Source organism: Chanodichthys erythropterus, chromosome 19 (assembly GCF_024489055.1).
Source record: "Chanodichthys erythropterus isolate Z2021 chromosome 19, ASM2448905v1, whole genome shotgun sequence".
NCBI lineage: Eukaryota > Metazoa > Chordata > Actinopteri > Cypriniformes > Xenocyprididae > Chanodichthys > Chanodichthys erythropterus.
In genome coordinates, this window is record NC_090239.1 from 17,120,489 (window position 1) to 17,134,716 (window position 14,228).

At 38.6% G+C, this 14,228-nt stretch overlaps 1 protein-coding gene and 1 long non-coding RNA gene across 6 annotated transcripts in view; both read right to left on the reverse strand.

The window, feature by feature from the left end:
* The window catches only part of afap1 (actin filament associated protein 1), a 61,919-nt gene that overhangs the window by 27,575 nt on the left and 20,116 nt on the right, over window positions 1-14,228 (reverse strand). For 4 of the 5 annotated variants that reach the window (XM_067369600.1, XM_067369598.1, XM_067369597.1 and 1 more), the window contains 2 exons: window positions 4,963-5,091; window positions 4,731-4,813 (listed from right to left, as the gene is read on the reverse strand). In XM_067369600.1, the coding sequence (XP_067225701.1) occupies window positions 4,731-4,813; window positions 4,963-5,091 (212 nt within the window). Of the gene's footprint in view, window positions 1-4,730; window positions 4,814-4,962; window positions 5,092-10,334; window positions 10,350-14,228 lie in introns of all 5 variants that reach the window. The other variant, XM_067369602.1, reaches the window with a different exon arrangement.
* LOC137007899 (uncharacterized) lies at window positions 11,157-14,164 on the reverse strand. Its single transcript, XR_010892690.1, has 3 exons — window positions 13,877-14,164; window positions 12,602-12,678; window positions 11,157-11,490 (listed from the first exon to the last, which is right to left on the reverse strand). It is a non-coding gene; the product is annotated as an uncharacterized lncRNA (long non-coding RNA).

A 14,228-nucleotide genomic window follows, 5' to 3' on the forward strand; every position in this document is an offset into this window, starting at 1 on the left:
TCGCATATGCTCAACACAATCATCTTCATTTAAATCAGTGAGACTAATGGGCTTGTCTCCACTGAGCGGTATGCTTCAGTTCAGTACAGTACAGAACGATTTGGGACAGTAAACCCTGATCTGGCTTGCGTTTCCACTGCCAACAGTACCCTTACTTGATAGGCGTAGTGTATGTCGGAAAATTAACTGGATCTTAACTTGTGAACTACAAACCCAATTCCAAAAAAGTTGGGACACTGTACAAATTGTGTATAAAAACAGAATGCAATGATGTGGAAGTTTCAAATTTCAATACTTTATTCAGAATACAACAAAGATGACATATCAAATGTTTAAACTGAGAAAATGTATCATTTTAAGGGAAAAATAAATTGATTTTAAATTTCATGGCATCAACACATCTCAAAAAAGTTGGAACAAGGCCATGTTTACCACTGTGTGGCATCCCCTCTTCTTTTTATAACAGTCTGCAAACGTCTGGGGACTGAGGAGACAAGTTGCTCAAGTTTAGGAATAGGAATGTTGTCCCATTCTTGTCTAATACAGGCTTCTAGTTGCTCAACTGTCTTAGGTCTTCTTTGTCACATCTTCCTCTTTATGATGCGCCAAATGTTTTCTATGGGTGAAAGATCTGGACTGCAGGCTGGCCATTTCAGTACCCGGATCCTTCTTCTACGCAGCCATGATGTTGTAATTGATGCAGTATGTGGTCTGGCATTGTCATGTTGGAAAATGCAAGGTCTTCCCTGAAAGAGATGATGTCTGGATGGGAGCATATGTTGTTCTAGAACTTGGATATACCTTTCAGCATTGATGGTGCCTTTCCAGATGTGTAAGCTACCCATGCCACACACACTCATGCAACCCCATACCATCAGAGATGCAGGCTTCTGAACTGAGTGCTGATAACAACTTGGTTTGTCCTTGTCCTCTTTAGTCCGGATGACATGGCGTCCCAGTTTTCCAAAAAGAACTTGATTGGTCTGACCACAGAACAGTTTTCCACTTTGCCACAGTCCACTTTAAATGAGCCTTGGCCCAGAGAAAACGCCTGCGCTTCTGGATCACGTTTAGATATGGCTTCTTTTTTGACCTATAGAGTTTTAGCCGGCAACGGCGAATGGCACGGTGGATGTGTTCACCGACAATGTTTTCTGGAAGTATTCCTGAGCCCATGTTGTGATTTCCATTACAGTAGCATTCCTGTATGTGATGCAGTGCCGAAGATCACGGGCATCCAGTATGGTTTTCCGGCCTTGACCCTTACACACAGAGATTGTTTCAGATTCTCTGAATCTTTGGATGATATTATGCACTGTAGATGATGATAACTTCAAACTCTTTGCAGTTTTTCTCTGAGAAACTCCTTTCTGTTATTGCGCCACTATTTTTCCCCGCAGCATTGGGGGAATTGGTGATCCTCTGCCCATCTTGACTTCTGAGAGACACTGTCACTCTAAATGGCTCTTTCTATACCCAATCATGTTGCCAATTGACCTAATAAGTTGCAAATTGGTCCTCCAGCTGTTCCTTATATGTACATTTAACTTTTCCAGCCTCTTATTTCTACCTGTCCCAACTTTTTTGGAATGTGTAGCTCTCATGAAATCCAAAATAAGCCAATATTTGGCATGACATTTCAAAATGTCTCACTTTCAACATTTGATATGTTATCTATATTCTATTGTGAATAAAATATAAGTTTATGATATTTGTAAATTATTGCATTCCTTTTTTATTCACAATTTGTACAGTGTCCCAACTATTTTGGAATCGGGTTTGTACGATGTCTGCCACTGTTCCCTGAAAGAGAAATTATCTTTCCAAAAGTGCCCGATTCTCTTGCTATGATGGACTCTTGACATGAACGGTCACTGGTATGGCATTTTGGGCAAAGAAACTTCTACATTTAAAATGTGGAGTTTTTGTTTAATGTTTGTGTATAATGGGTTTTGGGGGAGAAAAGTTGGAAAAAAGTAAGCTCAAGTTATGCAATTTCCATTAACAAGTATTGCTGTCACTCCAATAAGGGCTATTGAAAGGACATAGACCAAACTATGCATGCATGTGCAGTAAGCATAACCCCCACTTGTCTCTAAGTAATAGTAACTATTGGTTGAAAGAACTAAATTGGCATTTAGCAAGCACTATTCATCAACAGAAAGTCAGAAATTCCTCCTCTGGGTTCATTATAGTACATGTACAGGGAAGTTTTGCAGTGAATTGTCTGCCAAACATTTAGAAACCCAAAGCCACGGAGTTCAATTCAACACAAGCACACACACACGCACAAAAAGTCTCCAGACACGATTCTCCCCCTTGCGTACTGTGGCGTCTGCTGTCCTGTCCACGGCCCTATCTCACCACCCACATGCCCAGCTTCAGTCCCTTTTATTCAATCCCTCCGTTTCGTTCCCGCTGTAATTTTGACCACTCGTAAGGGCCATAGAATGCTTTAGTCAAACACACACACACACACACTGAATGTGCAGAATTAGGTCTGGCAGGAATATGACAGGGAGTCAGTTTATAAACCTGGCTCACTGACGCAATACTAAATCATCACATAGCTGGGGAGAGAAAGAGAGAGAGAGAGAAATGGAATGAAGAGGATGGAGCAGAGGGTGTGGTTGATGGAGAGCAGGAATAAGAAAAACTAAACAGCGCAATGGAAAAGAAAAAAATGGTGGGTGACTTTCGTGTTCTGCCTTTCCTCGGGCAGGTTTTGCACAGGCAGAGGTCCGACCTTGGACTGTAGTAAATGGATATTTCTCTTCCCTCATCTCAAGTCTATCCCACAATCCCCATGCCCCCTCACACCTTCCGGGAACGGGAACAGTCGGCCCCTCACACACACTGGGGTTATGTATGGATGGCTGAGGTAGGAAAGGATGTTTCTAATTATACTGTAAAGTGCTGAGTGTGTAAAGGGTGAAAGGAAAAACAACGTGCTGGGATGTGTGCATTTGAGAATGACCAACTGCGACCCATGAACACCTGCTATTTATCACAAGCATCTGCTGCTGCCCTCCAACATGATGATTGTTACTCTTAGTGTCACACACATGTGAGCACATACATTCACGCAGGCGTAATCTGTTTCATGTGTGACGGATGAGACCACATCAGGGTCGTGTGTCGGTAACTATGAGGTCATGTGATAGAAAGCAAACTGATGTGAACACTTCCTGCTGCTGTTTTACAGAGCTCATAAAACACTTCACAAAAAGAGACCATCAAACCACCAGCCAGTGGCAGTCAGAGTTCAGACGACATCACTTCCAAATATAGGACAATGCTATTTTTGTTTCTGGAATGCTAAACCAAACTTAGAAAAACCGTAAACTCACTATAAAAAAAAAAAGGTTTTCCTGTTGACATTTGTTTAATAGAGCTGGGTGATATATTGAATAAACGGTAACACTTTACATGTTTCATTTGTTAACATCAGTTAACATGAACAATGAACAATACTTGCACAGCATTAATAAATGCTTTATAAGTATTGTTCATTGTTAGTTCATGTTAACTGATGTTAACAAATACAATGTTAGATTAATAAATATTGAAATTAACATCAACTAAGAATAATAAATCCTAGTTTGTTTCAATATTTATTAATACATTATTAAAACCAAACGTTGTATTTGTTAAAATTAGTTAATCACTGTGCAACGAACAAAACAATGAACATTAATAATATTTTTACTAACATAAACAAAAGGTTACTATGTGTTCACACCACTGGCGGCGAGAGCGTCAAAGTGACAGGAAGTCATTCATTTTCAATGAGAGCTGGTGGCGAGCTCCGGCGAGAGCAGTGCGGCACGTCTTTGACGGTGAGAATGTGTCGAGTAGAGTTAAAATCAAGTCAACTTTATGGTAATGAGCTATGACGCGGTTCGGCGGCAACCAATCAGAAAGTAGAGGTCCTCGCTTGAGAGGATTCCGATTGGTTGCCACAACTTGTCATTTACTTTGACAGCCTTATTGGCAGGGCGGCCAAGGCGAATGTTGACGCTCTCGCTTGCGACGGTGTGAACGCACGGTTAGTTAACCCAAAAAAGTTTGTCTTTAATTACTAACCCTCATGTCATTCAAAACCTGAAAGACCTTCATTCATCTTCGGAACACAAATGAAGATATTTTTGATGAAATCCAAGAGGTATATGACTCTTCCATAGACAGCAATACAATCACCACTCAAGGTCCAGAAAGGTACTAAAGACATCGTTAAAATAGTCGACCTGACTGCAGTGGTTCAACCTTAATTTTATGAAGTAACGAGAATACTTTTTGTGTGCAAAAACAAAAATAATTACTTTATTCAACAATATCTTCTATTTTGTGTCATTCTCATATGCTGTTCAGCTCTTCCAAGCTCTATGTGGTGGTTAAATTGCTGTCTATGAAGGAGTCAGAGAGCTGTCGGATTTCATCAAAAATATCATAATTTGTGTTCCGAAGATGAACGATGAACTTACGGGTGTGGAACGAGTTATTTTTGGGTGAACTAACCCTTTAACAAAGATTAATAAATGCTTTGAAAAATACATTGCTCATTGTCAGTTCAAGTTAGCTAATGCATTACCTAATGTTAACTAATTAAACAAGTACAAGCAGAGAGATTATGAGACAAATGTGTGAGCATGAGAGATTTAAGTTTTTTTTTTTATATATATATATATATGATAGCTGCTGTATTGATAGTAATAATATGCACATCTTACCATCCAGGGGTGAGGAATCTCTGGCAGGGGCATCTGAGGAGGGGCCGGGAGAGAGGTGTGTATCTCTGTCTTACATGAAGGCTCTGAGAGAAAAACAAACACATTCATACAGCACAGCTGAAAAAACTAAATTGACACAGATATTAAAGAGACATGAGTCATGATGATTGATGATGAAGAGTTCATCTGAAGTCAAAGGTCAAATGAGCAGCTAAAGTGGGTTTGTGCTTACCTCTAGTGGCTAGAACTCTGTGCAGGATGTTTAATATTTGCTGTTTTTTCTCTCTCACTCCAGCAGTTAAATACTCTCTGTCTAACAACTCCAAAAAGACCCGCAACTCTGCCAACAACTCCTCCATCGCTGAAAAAAAAAAAAAAAAAAAAAAACACAAACAGTACAATTAGATATTCAATAAGAACAATAAGAGGCATCAAATCTTTTACTTTGTTGATTTTATCATTGACACTGTAAAGATGGGTTGTCAGCATTGCTCTGCCCTGAGATGCTGGCTGGCATCTCGTAAAAGCCGTGAATTATGGGTATCTGTTGGCTCGGCACCTGAGGAATATCAAAGGCTATCAAATGTGAATTGCAGCCCTGGAAAATCAGAGGTCTATAAAACAGCATTACAATGGGCTCAGGCCCATACAAACACATAGCTGAAGGTTTACATAAGAGCTGGAGGGGGGGGGAGACGGCTGCTGTAGGGACAGTTTTTTGATGTAAAACAGAAAATACAGCTCACTGATTAGTGTGTGCTATGAAATGAAGTGTGCATAGCAGATTGAGTGTGTCACTGTAGTCTAGATTCCAGCCATCAAGACTGCCGCTGCACTTACATCTGGATATGAGCCAGTCTTTTTCAGGTTGGCTATAGTTCATTTGAATGCAGGTATTACTCTAAAGTCCCTCCTTCAAGTATGCACAAATCAAAATTGCAGATGGAGTGCTTTTTGTCCAATAAATATTTGAAATGTTTAAAGGGATACACAAAACAGTTGTTAGAGTTGGGCCATATGGACCAAATAATATATCTCTGTATATATCTGCATTTTCTAAATGGGAAATGTTTAGTTTTACAATACACCATTACAATAGTCCCTTTACTGTTACTGCTCTCATAAAAGTGCAATTGCTTGTGTTACATATAGAATTTTAAACCTACATTTAATATCCAACAAAAAATATAATTTAGCAAAATGTATATTTTAGAAACAATTATTGTGCTCCTATCATTTGCACTACATCTGTTTGACGTATACATGCCAGTGAGGCCTGCGAAGTTTAATGGAGGCTCGTTTACTCTCAGAATGAGCCTTTATGCAAAATGGAAATACTCATGTGACTTTCTAACATTTTACAGATAAGCATACAACCATAATATGAAAATTATGCACTGAGGAAAATGTGAATGCATTAAACAGTACACACATCTGACAGAAGGGTATGCCCCATTAAACTATATGTTTAGGAAGTATGTAACCTCACTAGGATGAGGCCTGCTGTTTGAGAAGCACACTGTGTCCTCCACTACATCAAAGCATATTGATATAAACTTCTCATATCTCATTTAAAAATATATCAATATATCTTACACAAGTCGATATACAGTCCAGCCCTAACAATCGTTACAAAAAAGTGGAAAGTTTATTAACATGTTTCATGCGTCATAGACAGTTAAACTGATTGCCCGAGTACTGATTGATTTAGGAAGACATTATGGTGTCCTTACATAAGGACATCTAATTTAATAATTGGAGTTCTTATTGTTTTACTGGATAATTCAAATCACATGTTCTTGTGTTTGAATGAATAGACATTTCCCCCACAGTATGTGTTTGAACTGCTCTTCGGTTACTGTTGACTACAGTCTACAATCACACGTCACAAAGCAACACACTAAAATATCAATTTAGAATTTTTTTTTTCTAAATTGCCCATTCTGAAAAACGATTAGTTTGATGCAAAAATGATATGATCTATAAAAGCATAAGCATAAAATATAAAAGACACAGTCATTCTAATGCACACATCACAAACCTTTGTCTTAGCGGTGATTTTAAAATTTAAATTTTGATATTATTTAAATCATAAATAAATAAATAAGGTTATTAATTAGAGATTAAAATGGTGGGGGGGGGGGGGGGGTAAATAAATTTTGGCGTCTCTAGCAACCAACAATATTTATAATTAAAAACTGAATATTTTGTAATAATTATGGAATTATTATAAATATATATTCCTATATTTATTTATGATTACTATAAAAAAATATATATATTATTATTATTATTATATAAAAATATAACTTTCCTGAAAATATGGTATTCAAATCAGACAAAAGCAAAGCAAAAAAGGGTAACTCGAAACACATGCCAAATATTTTTTATAAAGGAACATTTTCAACTGCTTTGATGGGTCTGAGATCTCATGTTGCTGTGTATGATGAAAAATACAATAAGCTTATACCATTTCCAGTTGTTCCTGTATCATTCCTTGTCCAACAGCTTGCATGTCAGAGCGAATAAAGCTAATGAAGCACTTTCAGTGATGGTGGCCAAATAACATGAAAGGTAATACACTTTAAAAACCAACAGCGAACCAAATCGCTGCATTAAAGAGCACCAAGTGCCACACAGAAATGAGGACCACCTTCAAACTATGCTTGGGGGCAAAGTCAAGAGAGAGAGAGAACGAGAGAAAAAGGAGAAAGGAAAAACTTTAAACAATCACAACCACCCACATTCACAATTCTCTGACTCTGATTCTTCTTCATTCACACACTCTCGATTGACTAATCCTAGCGTAAACAAAACTAAATGATGAAAGATAACAAGAAGCGCATCTAAAAAGCCCATCTTTAAAAAAGAGCACAGACCGCCAGCTGAAACCCAGAGGAATGACAAAATATGTTAACACAATATGCTAAAAAAGCATTTTTAGTCTCGTTTAACAAATACCTGCCAAACCGACCATAAAGAGGCTGATGCCATGCCAGAGAAGATTTCGACAAGCAAAGTTGATTTTAATTTGGTGTTGACAGAGAGAAATAACGAATGATATTCAGTTTGGTGGTTATCTAGAACCAGCTTGACAAGTTGACCTAGTGAACTCTCAGAATAAACATCATTCACAGCCTCTTCTGAACAAAAATCACATTATTCTACCATTCCAACCCAAATTCAATAATATAAAGGGATGTGGTCTGCGAAAGCAATTGTGATGCTGCCAGCTTGCAAGAACCAGTATTATTTGTCTGCTGAAGCAGAATGTGTGTGCATTTGCGTAGGCGTGTATGTATACGTGGTTACGGTCTACCACCCAGGCCGCTGAGAAGCAAAAACATCCTTGAAATTCACCAAAGAAAATGTGTGTGTGTGTGTGTGTGTGTGTGTGTACATGTACAGATTACAGACTATCTTTCTCTCCACACTGTCATCCTATCCGACCCTTCCGTCACATTTAAGAGCAGTTCTCTTTAATGAACTGTTCAAATCCATATGCACATGATCTATGACCTACCGTATATATAATCAGGCATTGACCCATGCCAAGTTTTTGTGGAGTACCCGCCATCCCACATCCTTCACTCACTCTTCTCTCTACTTTTATCTCACTTACTCCCACTTCTCCATTTCAATTTCCATACTGAGCCAAGAAGCTATTCTTTTTTCTCACTTCTCACTTCAGAAGGGGAAAGATATGGCGGCTGACAATAAACCTTTCAAAAAAAGAGATACCAAACAACCTCTTTTGCTTTGGTTAAGAAACCTGCCAAGAACATAAACGTGAACTTCTTGCTCTTCTGTCCTCCCTGACTCCTCATCCAGTGCAATGCTTCTCTTTGATGTCTGCTGACAGGATCCAGACGGAGAGCTGGTGATGACTGAGATACAACACAAGCTCCTTCATACTCCAATCCGGTCTTACACACCAAACACCTTGGAGGCTGAACAGAAGGATGGATGGAGGCAAAGATAAAAAGAAAAGCATGCCAATCTTACTTATAACACCTCCAGAGTCATATCAAAGTTCTTTAAAAGCAAGTCAATTCACTCTGCAACCATATGTTGTTTTGTGTGTGTGTGTGTGTGTGTGTGTGTGTGTGTGTGTGTGTGTGTGTGTGTGTGTGTGTGTGTGTGTGTGTGTGTGTGTGTGTAAATAATAGCAAATAAAGGATTTTTTTAAATGAATAGATCTCTACAAACAATGATCATCATATCATTGACCTCTGTGATTTAGTTTTACTAAACTCTATAAATAAGCTTACTGGCACTTTTAACTGAAAGGCGGAACAGCCACCATAAGGGGCCGTTCACACAGAATGCGTTTTTCCATTCCAGTGCACTACTTTTCCATTGTTTTTCTATGTAAACACGCGCTAGACGGACATATATCTCGTGCATAACACGGCATTCTAAAAACTAAATTCTAAAAAGTTTAAATCAGTCCAAGACCTTGCATTTATTCCACATTCCAATGCTCGTGTCTTTGAAAATGCGTTCTGTGTGAACGAGCCCTGAGGTCGTACAATTTCTTTGACTGATTTTTCTATGAGTAATCCATCTCTGTCCACATCCCTGTCTCACTAGAGCCCAAAATATCAATATTATCAATCAACAATTATATGCTGTATAGAATCTCTCGTAGATGTGAGAGGCAATGGGTGCCCGGAACAAAACATTTGGCAGCTGTGAATAAGGCGGCTACTAATCTGTGGTTTGTGAAATTAGGCTGCTTTACGGTTTGGCCTCATCATGGTTACCGCTCGCTGCCACAGGCCAGGGCACACCAGAGCACAACTCAAGCTACACATGCCTGGAAAATAGTAGAAAACTACAGGAGAGAAGAAAATATTGAACAGATGCTCCACTATCCCACTAATGATGGGCTTCAATACCAGCATCTGTGTAGTTACGTAGTCACATATATCAAATGCCATGGGATCATCAATAAGAGAATATCTCAGCTGTGTGATTATATTCATCTCTGTGTTTGATTATATGTGTGTACTATCCATGTGTCTCATGTATGTTCACATGAACATATGAGGAAAATACTGAGGCTTCAATTATGAAAGGACAGTTTAAAATATACGTCCATAAATGTGTACTTGCGTTTATGAGTTTGTGTGTGTGTGTGTATATAATTACAGAGCGCTAACTCCTAAACCACAGTGGGCAGAGGGGTGGGAGAGAGGAGCCAGTGGGTTACAGAAACCTTTAAGAATCATCCTTCAAGAGGGTGGGGGAGACTCCATGATGCCTGGGAAACTGAGCAGAGAAGTGATTGGATCCACTTTTTATGTGTGCATTTGTGCATGTTCACCAGCATTTGAGTATTTGTCTTTCAACAATTACTTAGGGTGTTGACAATTTAGTTTGCACCACAATTATGCTTCCCGTTGCTATCATGATCAGATCTGCATATAGAACAACCATTGAATATTGAACAAGGCCACAAACCATATACCACCATGAACCAATGGCCACAAAAATATACTCAACTTAATAGCAATGTCATGAAATCATGGAAGTTCCTTTTCCTTATAGAGTTTCCCAAATTATCTTAAATTGTTTTGCTAAAAAGGCAAACACACTAACCTCTAGCACTCCTTCCTTAGGGACAATGTAGAGAGCCATTATCATGGTAGCAATTGAAAGAGGGGGGAAAAAAAGAGAGAAAAATATGATAAAAGACTGCAGTAGAGCCAAGCAATTGACAGAGTGGGTGGAAACGACAGAGAAAAGCAAAGTTATAGAGTATTTCCTCTCGTCTTTTTTGGGTCAGACATCTCTACATGGAGGGAAGGAAGGGCTTTGGGGGTTTCTGGCACGTGTAGGCCTTTAAAAACTCATCAGCATGGAAACTGTCAGAGAGGAGACCCCCTAAAATAAAGCCAAGTAGGCTAACAGACCAATACCCACATCACACGCAATAATCGAGTGCCAATTCATACCATGTCAGACTGGTCTAACAACACAGTGCCATATGTTCCTAAATGCCAATAAACACATTAACCACCAGCACAGCCCAGTATGAGCTTTAGAACAAGATGAAAAGTTCAAATCCACAAGGAACATTGACACATCTGGAACTATGCTGACATGCTTTAGTGCAAAAATCCGAAAGGAATGGTGTTGTAGGCTCACTGTAACATATATACACACTAAAAACTCCTGGGTCAAAAATAACCCATAATGGGTTATTTTTGACCCAAATCCTGGGTTAAAAAGGGACCAACTAATTTCTGGGTTATTTCAACCCAGAAAAATGGGTTATTCTTTTTGACCCAACTTCTGGGTTAAATACCTGACCCAAATTTTGGGTTAAAATAACCCAAAATTGTAGTTAATATAACCCAACTTTTGGGTCAAAAGAACAACCCCAATATCTGGGTTGAAATATCCCAGAAATTAGTAGGTCCCTTTTTAACCAAAGGTCAAAGGTCAAAAATAACCTAACTTGGGTTACTATGCCAGTATGCCTTATTTCAGAAAATAAAACTTCAGAAACTTACACACTTCAAGCACTTTTACATTTTTATTGCATTAAATTAAATTAAACTCTACACACTTGGACCTATTTATCTTAGGTCACACTGTAATAACATTAGACATTAGAAAAAATAGAAAAATAAACAACTCATTTTCTCTCAAACATTTGACAACATTCAATAACTGGATTGAACTTGAGGGACAAGATTTTTGATAGTGTCCTCATCTAAGAGAAGAAATGCCTCCTCATCTATGTCTTCACCTGAAAGACAGAAAACAAGACAACATGAGTATTGTTAATAAGTCGAGACAATTGTGAACCACTCACCAGACACTCTTTGATTATCAAGCTAATAAATAATCACTCTTAAGGGAATGCTGTTGGGTTTTTTTTTTTGTTTTGTTTAAAAAAAAAAAAAAAAAACGTGGCCCAATTTGCTAGTTAACTAATGTGGTTCTTTTGCAGCATTACCCATTTTGTGTGAATGACAGTCTATACTGTCCATCTTTTCTTTCATTAACAAGTGTAATAATGACATTAATGCAAAGGTGAATATCTGGCCCATTATTATGCATAACAGCTTAAAGACAAGGCACAAGTATCTTTTAACTATAAGGGTTATTATAGAGATGCATTCCCCACTGTCAAAGAAGTTGTGACTGTCACAAAATCTTACACTGACACATTTAAGCCATATTCAAGAAAAATATTTAGGTATAGAGAGATGATATGAGGGCAGTTAAAGGGATAGTTCACCCAAAAATGAAAATTTGATGTTTATCTGCTTACTCCCCAGGGCATCCAAGATGTAGGTGACTTTGTTTCTTCAGTAGAACACAAATGATGATTTTTAACTCCAACCGTTGCAGTCTGTCAGTCTTATAATGCGAATGAATGGTAACACAATTTATAAGAGTCAAAAAATATGCTTAGACAAATCCAAATTAAACCCTGCGGCTTGTGACGACACATTGATGTCCTATGACACGAAACGATCGGTTTGTGCGAGAGACCGAACAGTATTTATATAATTTTTTACCTCTAAAACACCACTATGTCCAACTGCGTTCAGCAATCGCTTAGGTTTCTCACACAAACCGATCGTTTCTTGTCTTAGGACATCAATGTGTCGTCACGCGCCGCAGGGTTCAGTTTGAATTTGTCTAAGCATATTTTTTGACTCTTATAAATTGTGTTACCATTCACTCGCATTATAAGACTGACAGACTGCAACGGTTGGAGTTGAAAATCATCATTTGTGTTCGACTGAAGAAACAAAGTCACCTACATCTTGGATGCCCTGGGGGTAAGCAGATAAACATCATATTTTCATTTTTGGGTGAATTATCCCTTAAAAGAGTAAAACGCTCACCTCTAAAATTCTCTATCAGCCCAGACATCCGCCACTCAGTTAGCTTATCAGCGACAAAGCTGTCCATTTATAATGACCTGAAGAAAACATAGCAATAGAGGTTAGCAACAATTTGAAGACTTGAAACGCTTCTTTAACTCTCACTACTTAAGACAGTAGGGCACTGTATAATATGATAAGCACAGCGCAGCTGGTTAACATAACTATTGTGTAGCCTCGTCGCTCTAGCCGCGGCTAAAGGGGGGTCGCACACCGGAAGAGAAGCGTATTTAAAATTCAAACACATTATTCTCTATGAGTGTACACACACCGGCGGCGCCATTCGGCGTCTGTCCGCGGCGCCCAGCAACGGTTCGGGACCTTGTTCAAAATCCTGCAGCGCCACAGAGCGCCATGTACATCGATTTATATTAAATTTACACTTATTTGTCTCAAATCGTCGTTAATGTATATACTGACTTCACCATGTGCTGCAATATAAATTTAGTTTTACATTAATTTACAGAAATCAGCTGCTTGAATGAAAATTGCTGATGTTATTGGATTTTCAGGTGATATTCTCAATTCATTCAGTTAACGGACGCTCTGAGGTAAAGTGTTCAGACTGCAGACTCAGCAACGGTTGTATTTAATTATACAGTACAATCATAACATACTACTGACATTATCTTAATTTCATAATGTCCTAAAACATAACAATATTGCTGGCCATAAACTGAGAAAGTACGCGATACCTTGAGTTGTCCTAGACGCGGCGCAGCGCGGCGCTTCTCGTCCGGTGTTCGACCCCCTTAACGCGGCATGAAGTCGCCACTAGCTGCACTGTGCTTATCGTATTATTACCAGTATTATAACAATGAGATAAGTACAGCACAGTTTATGAAAAATAGAATTTAAAGACCGTGTAAAGTGAATTCAGTCATTTTCTTCTAAACACATTAAATAGATCATACGTTTCTCGATGTGTAAAAAGCACAACCATTTTGACACCTAATTTCATGAACTTATCGTTATTTTTAATCATTCAAATTTGGCTGGGTGGTTAATAACACTTTCTTATTTAGTCTGACAAACTCAAAACACATATTTATTTTGACTTTACACGGACTTTAAACTAGTTAGATGTTGTCGCGATATCCGTGGGCGGCTACGTGCTAACCACAGAATTACCACGGTAAGCCATGGTCATTTTTTCAACAGATGGTGCTAAACTAGCAACGGGGACATGGACACAGAAAAGTTTACGTTACATTGACACTGAAAATACTTGCTTACCTTGAACACGCGATGAAGTTGCACCGAAGAAGCCCAGGCCAAAACGGATCGAGTGCGTTCAAGTTCAAGTGACGGTTGTTTCAAACGACTGTTGTGAGAAAATTCCAGAACAACAGCGAGGGCGGGGGGAAGGGGCGTTAACCCAGAACATGGGTTACTCTTTGAAAAATAACCCAGAAACCTAAACAACCCAGGAATTGGGTCAAAATATTAGCCCTATAACCCAGAAAATGGTTACTCTCTGAAAAAATAACCCATAATTTTAACCCAACACAAATAACCCAGAAAATGGGTTAAAGAAATAACCCAGGAGTTTTTAGAGTGTAAGGGATATAATAATACGTGGTCTTTA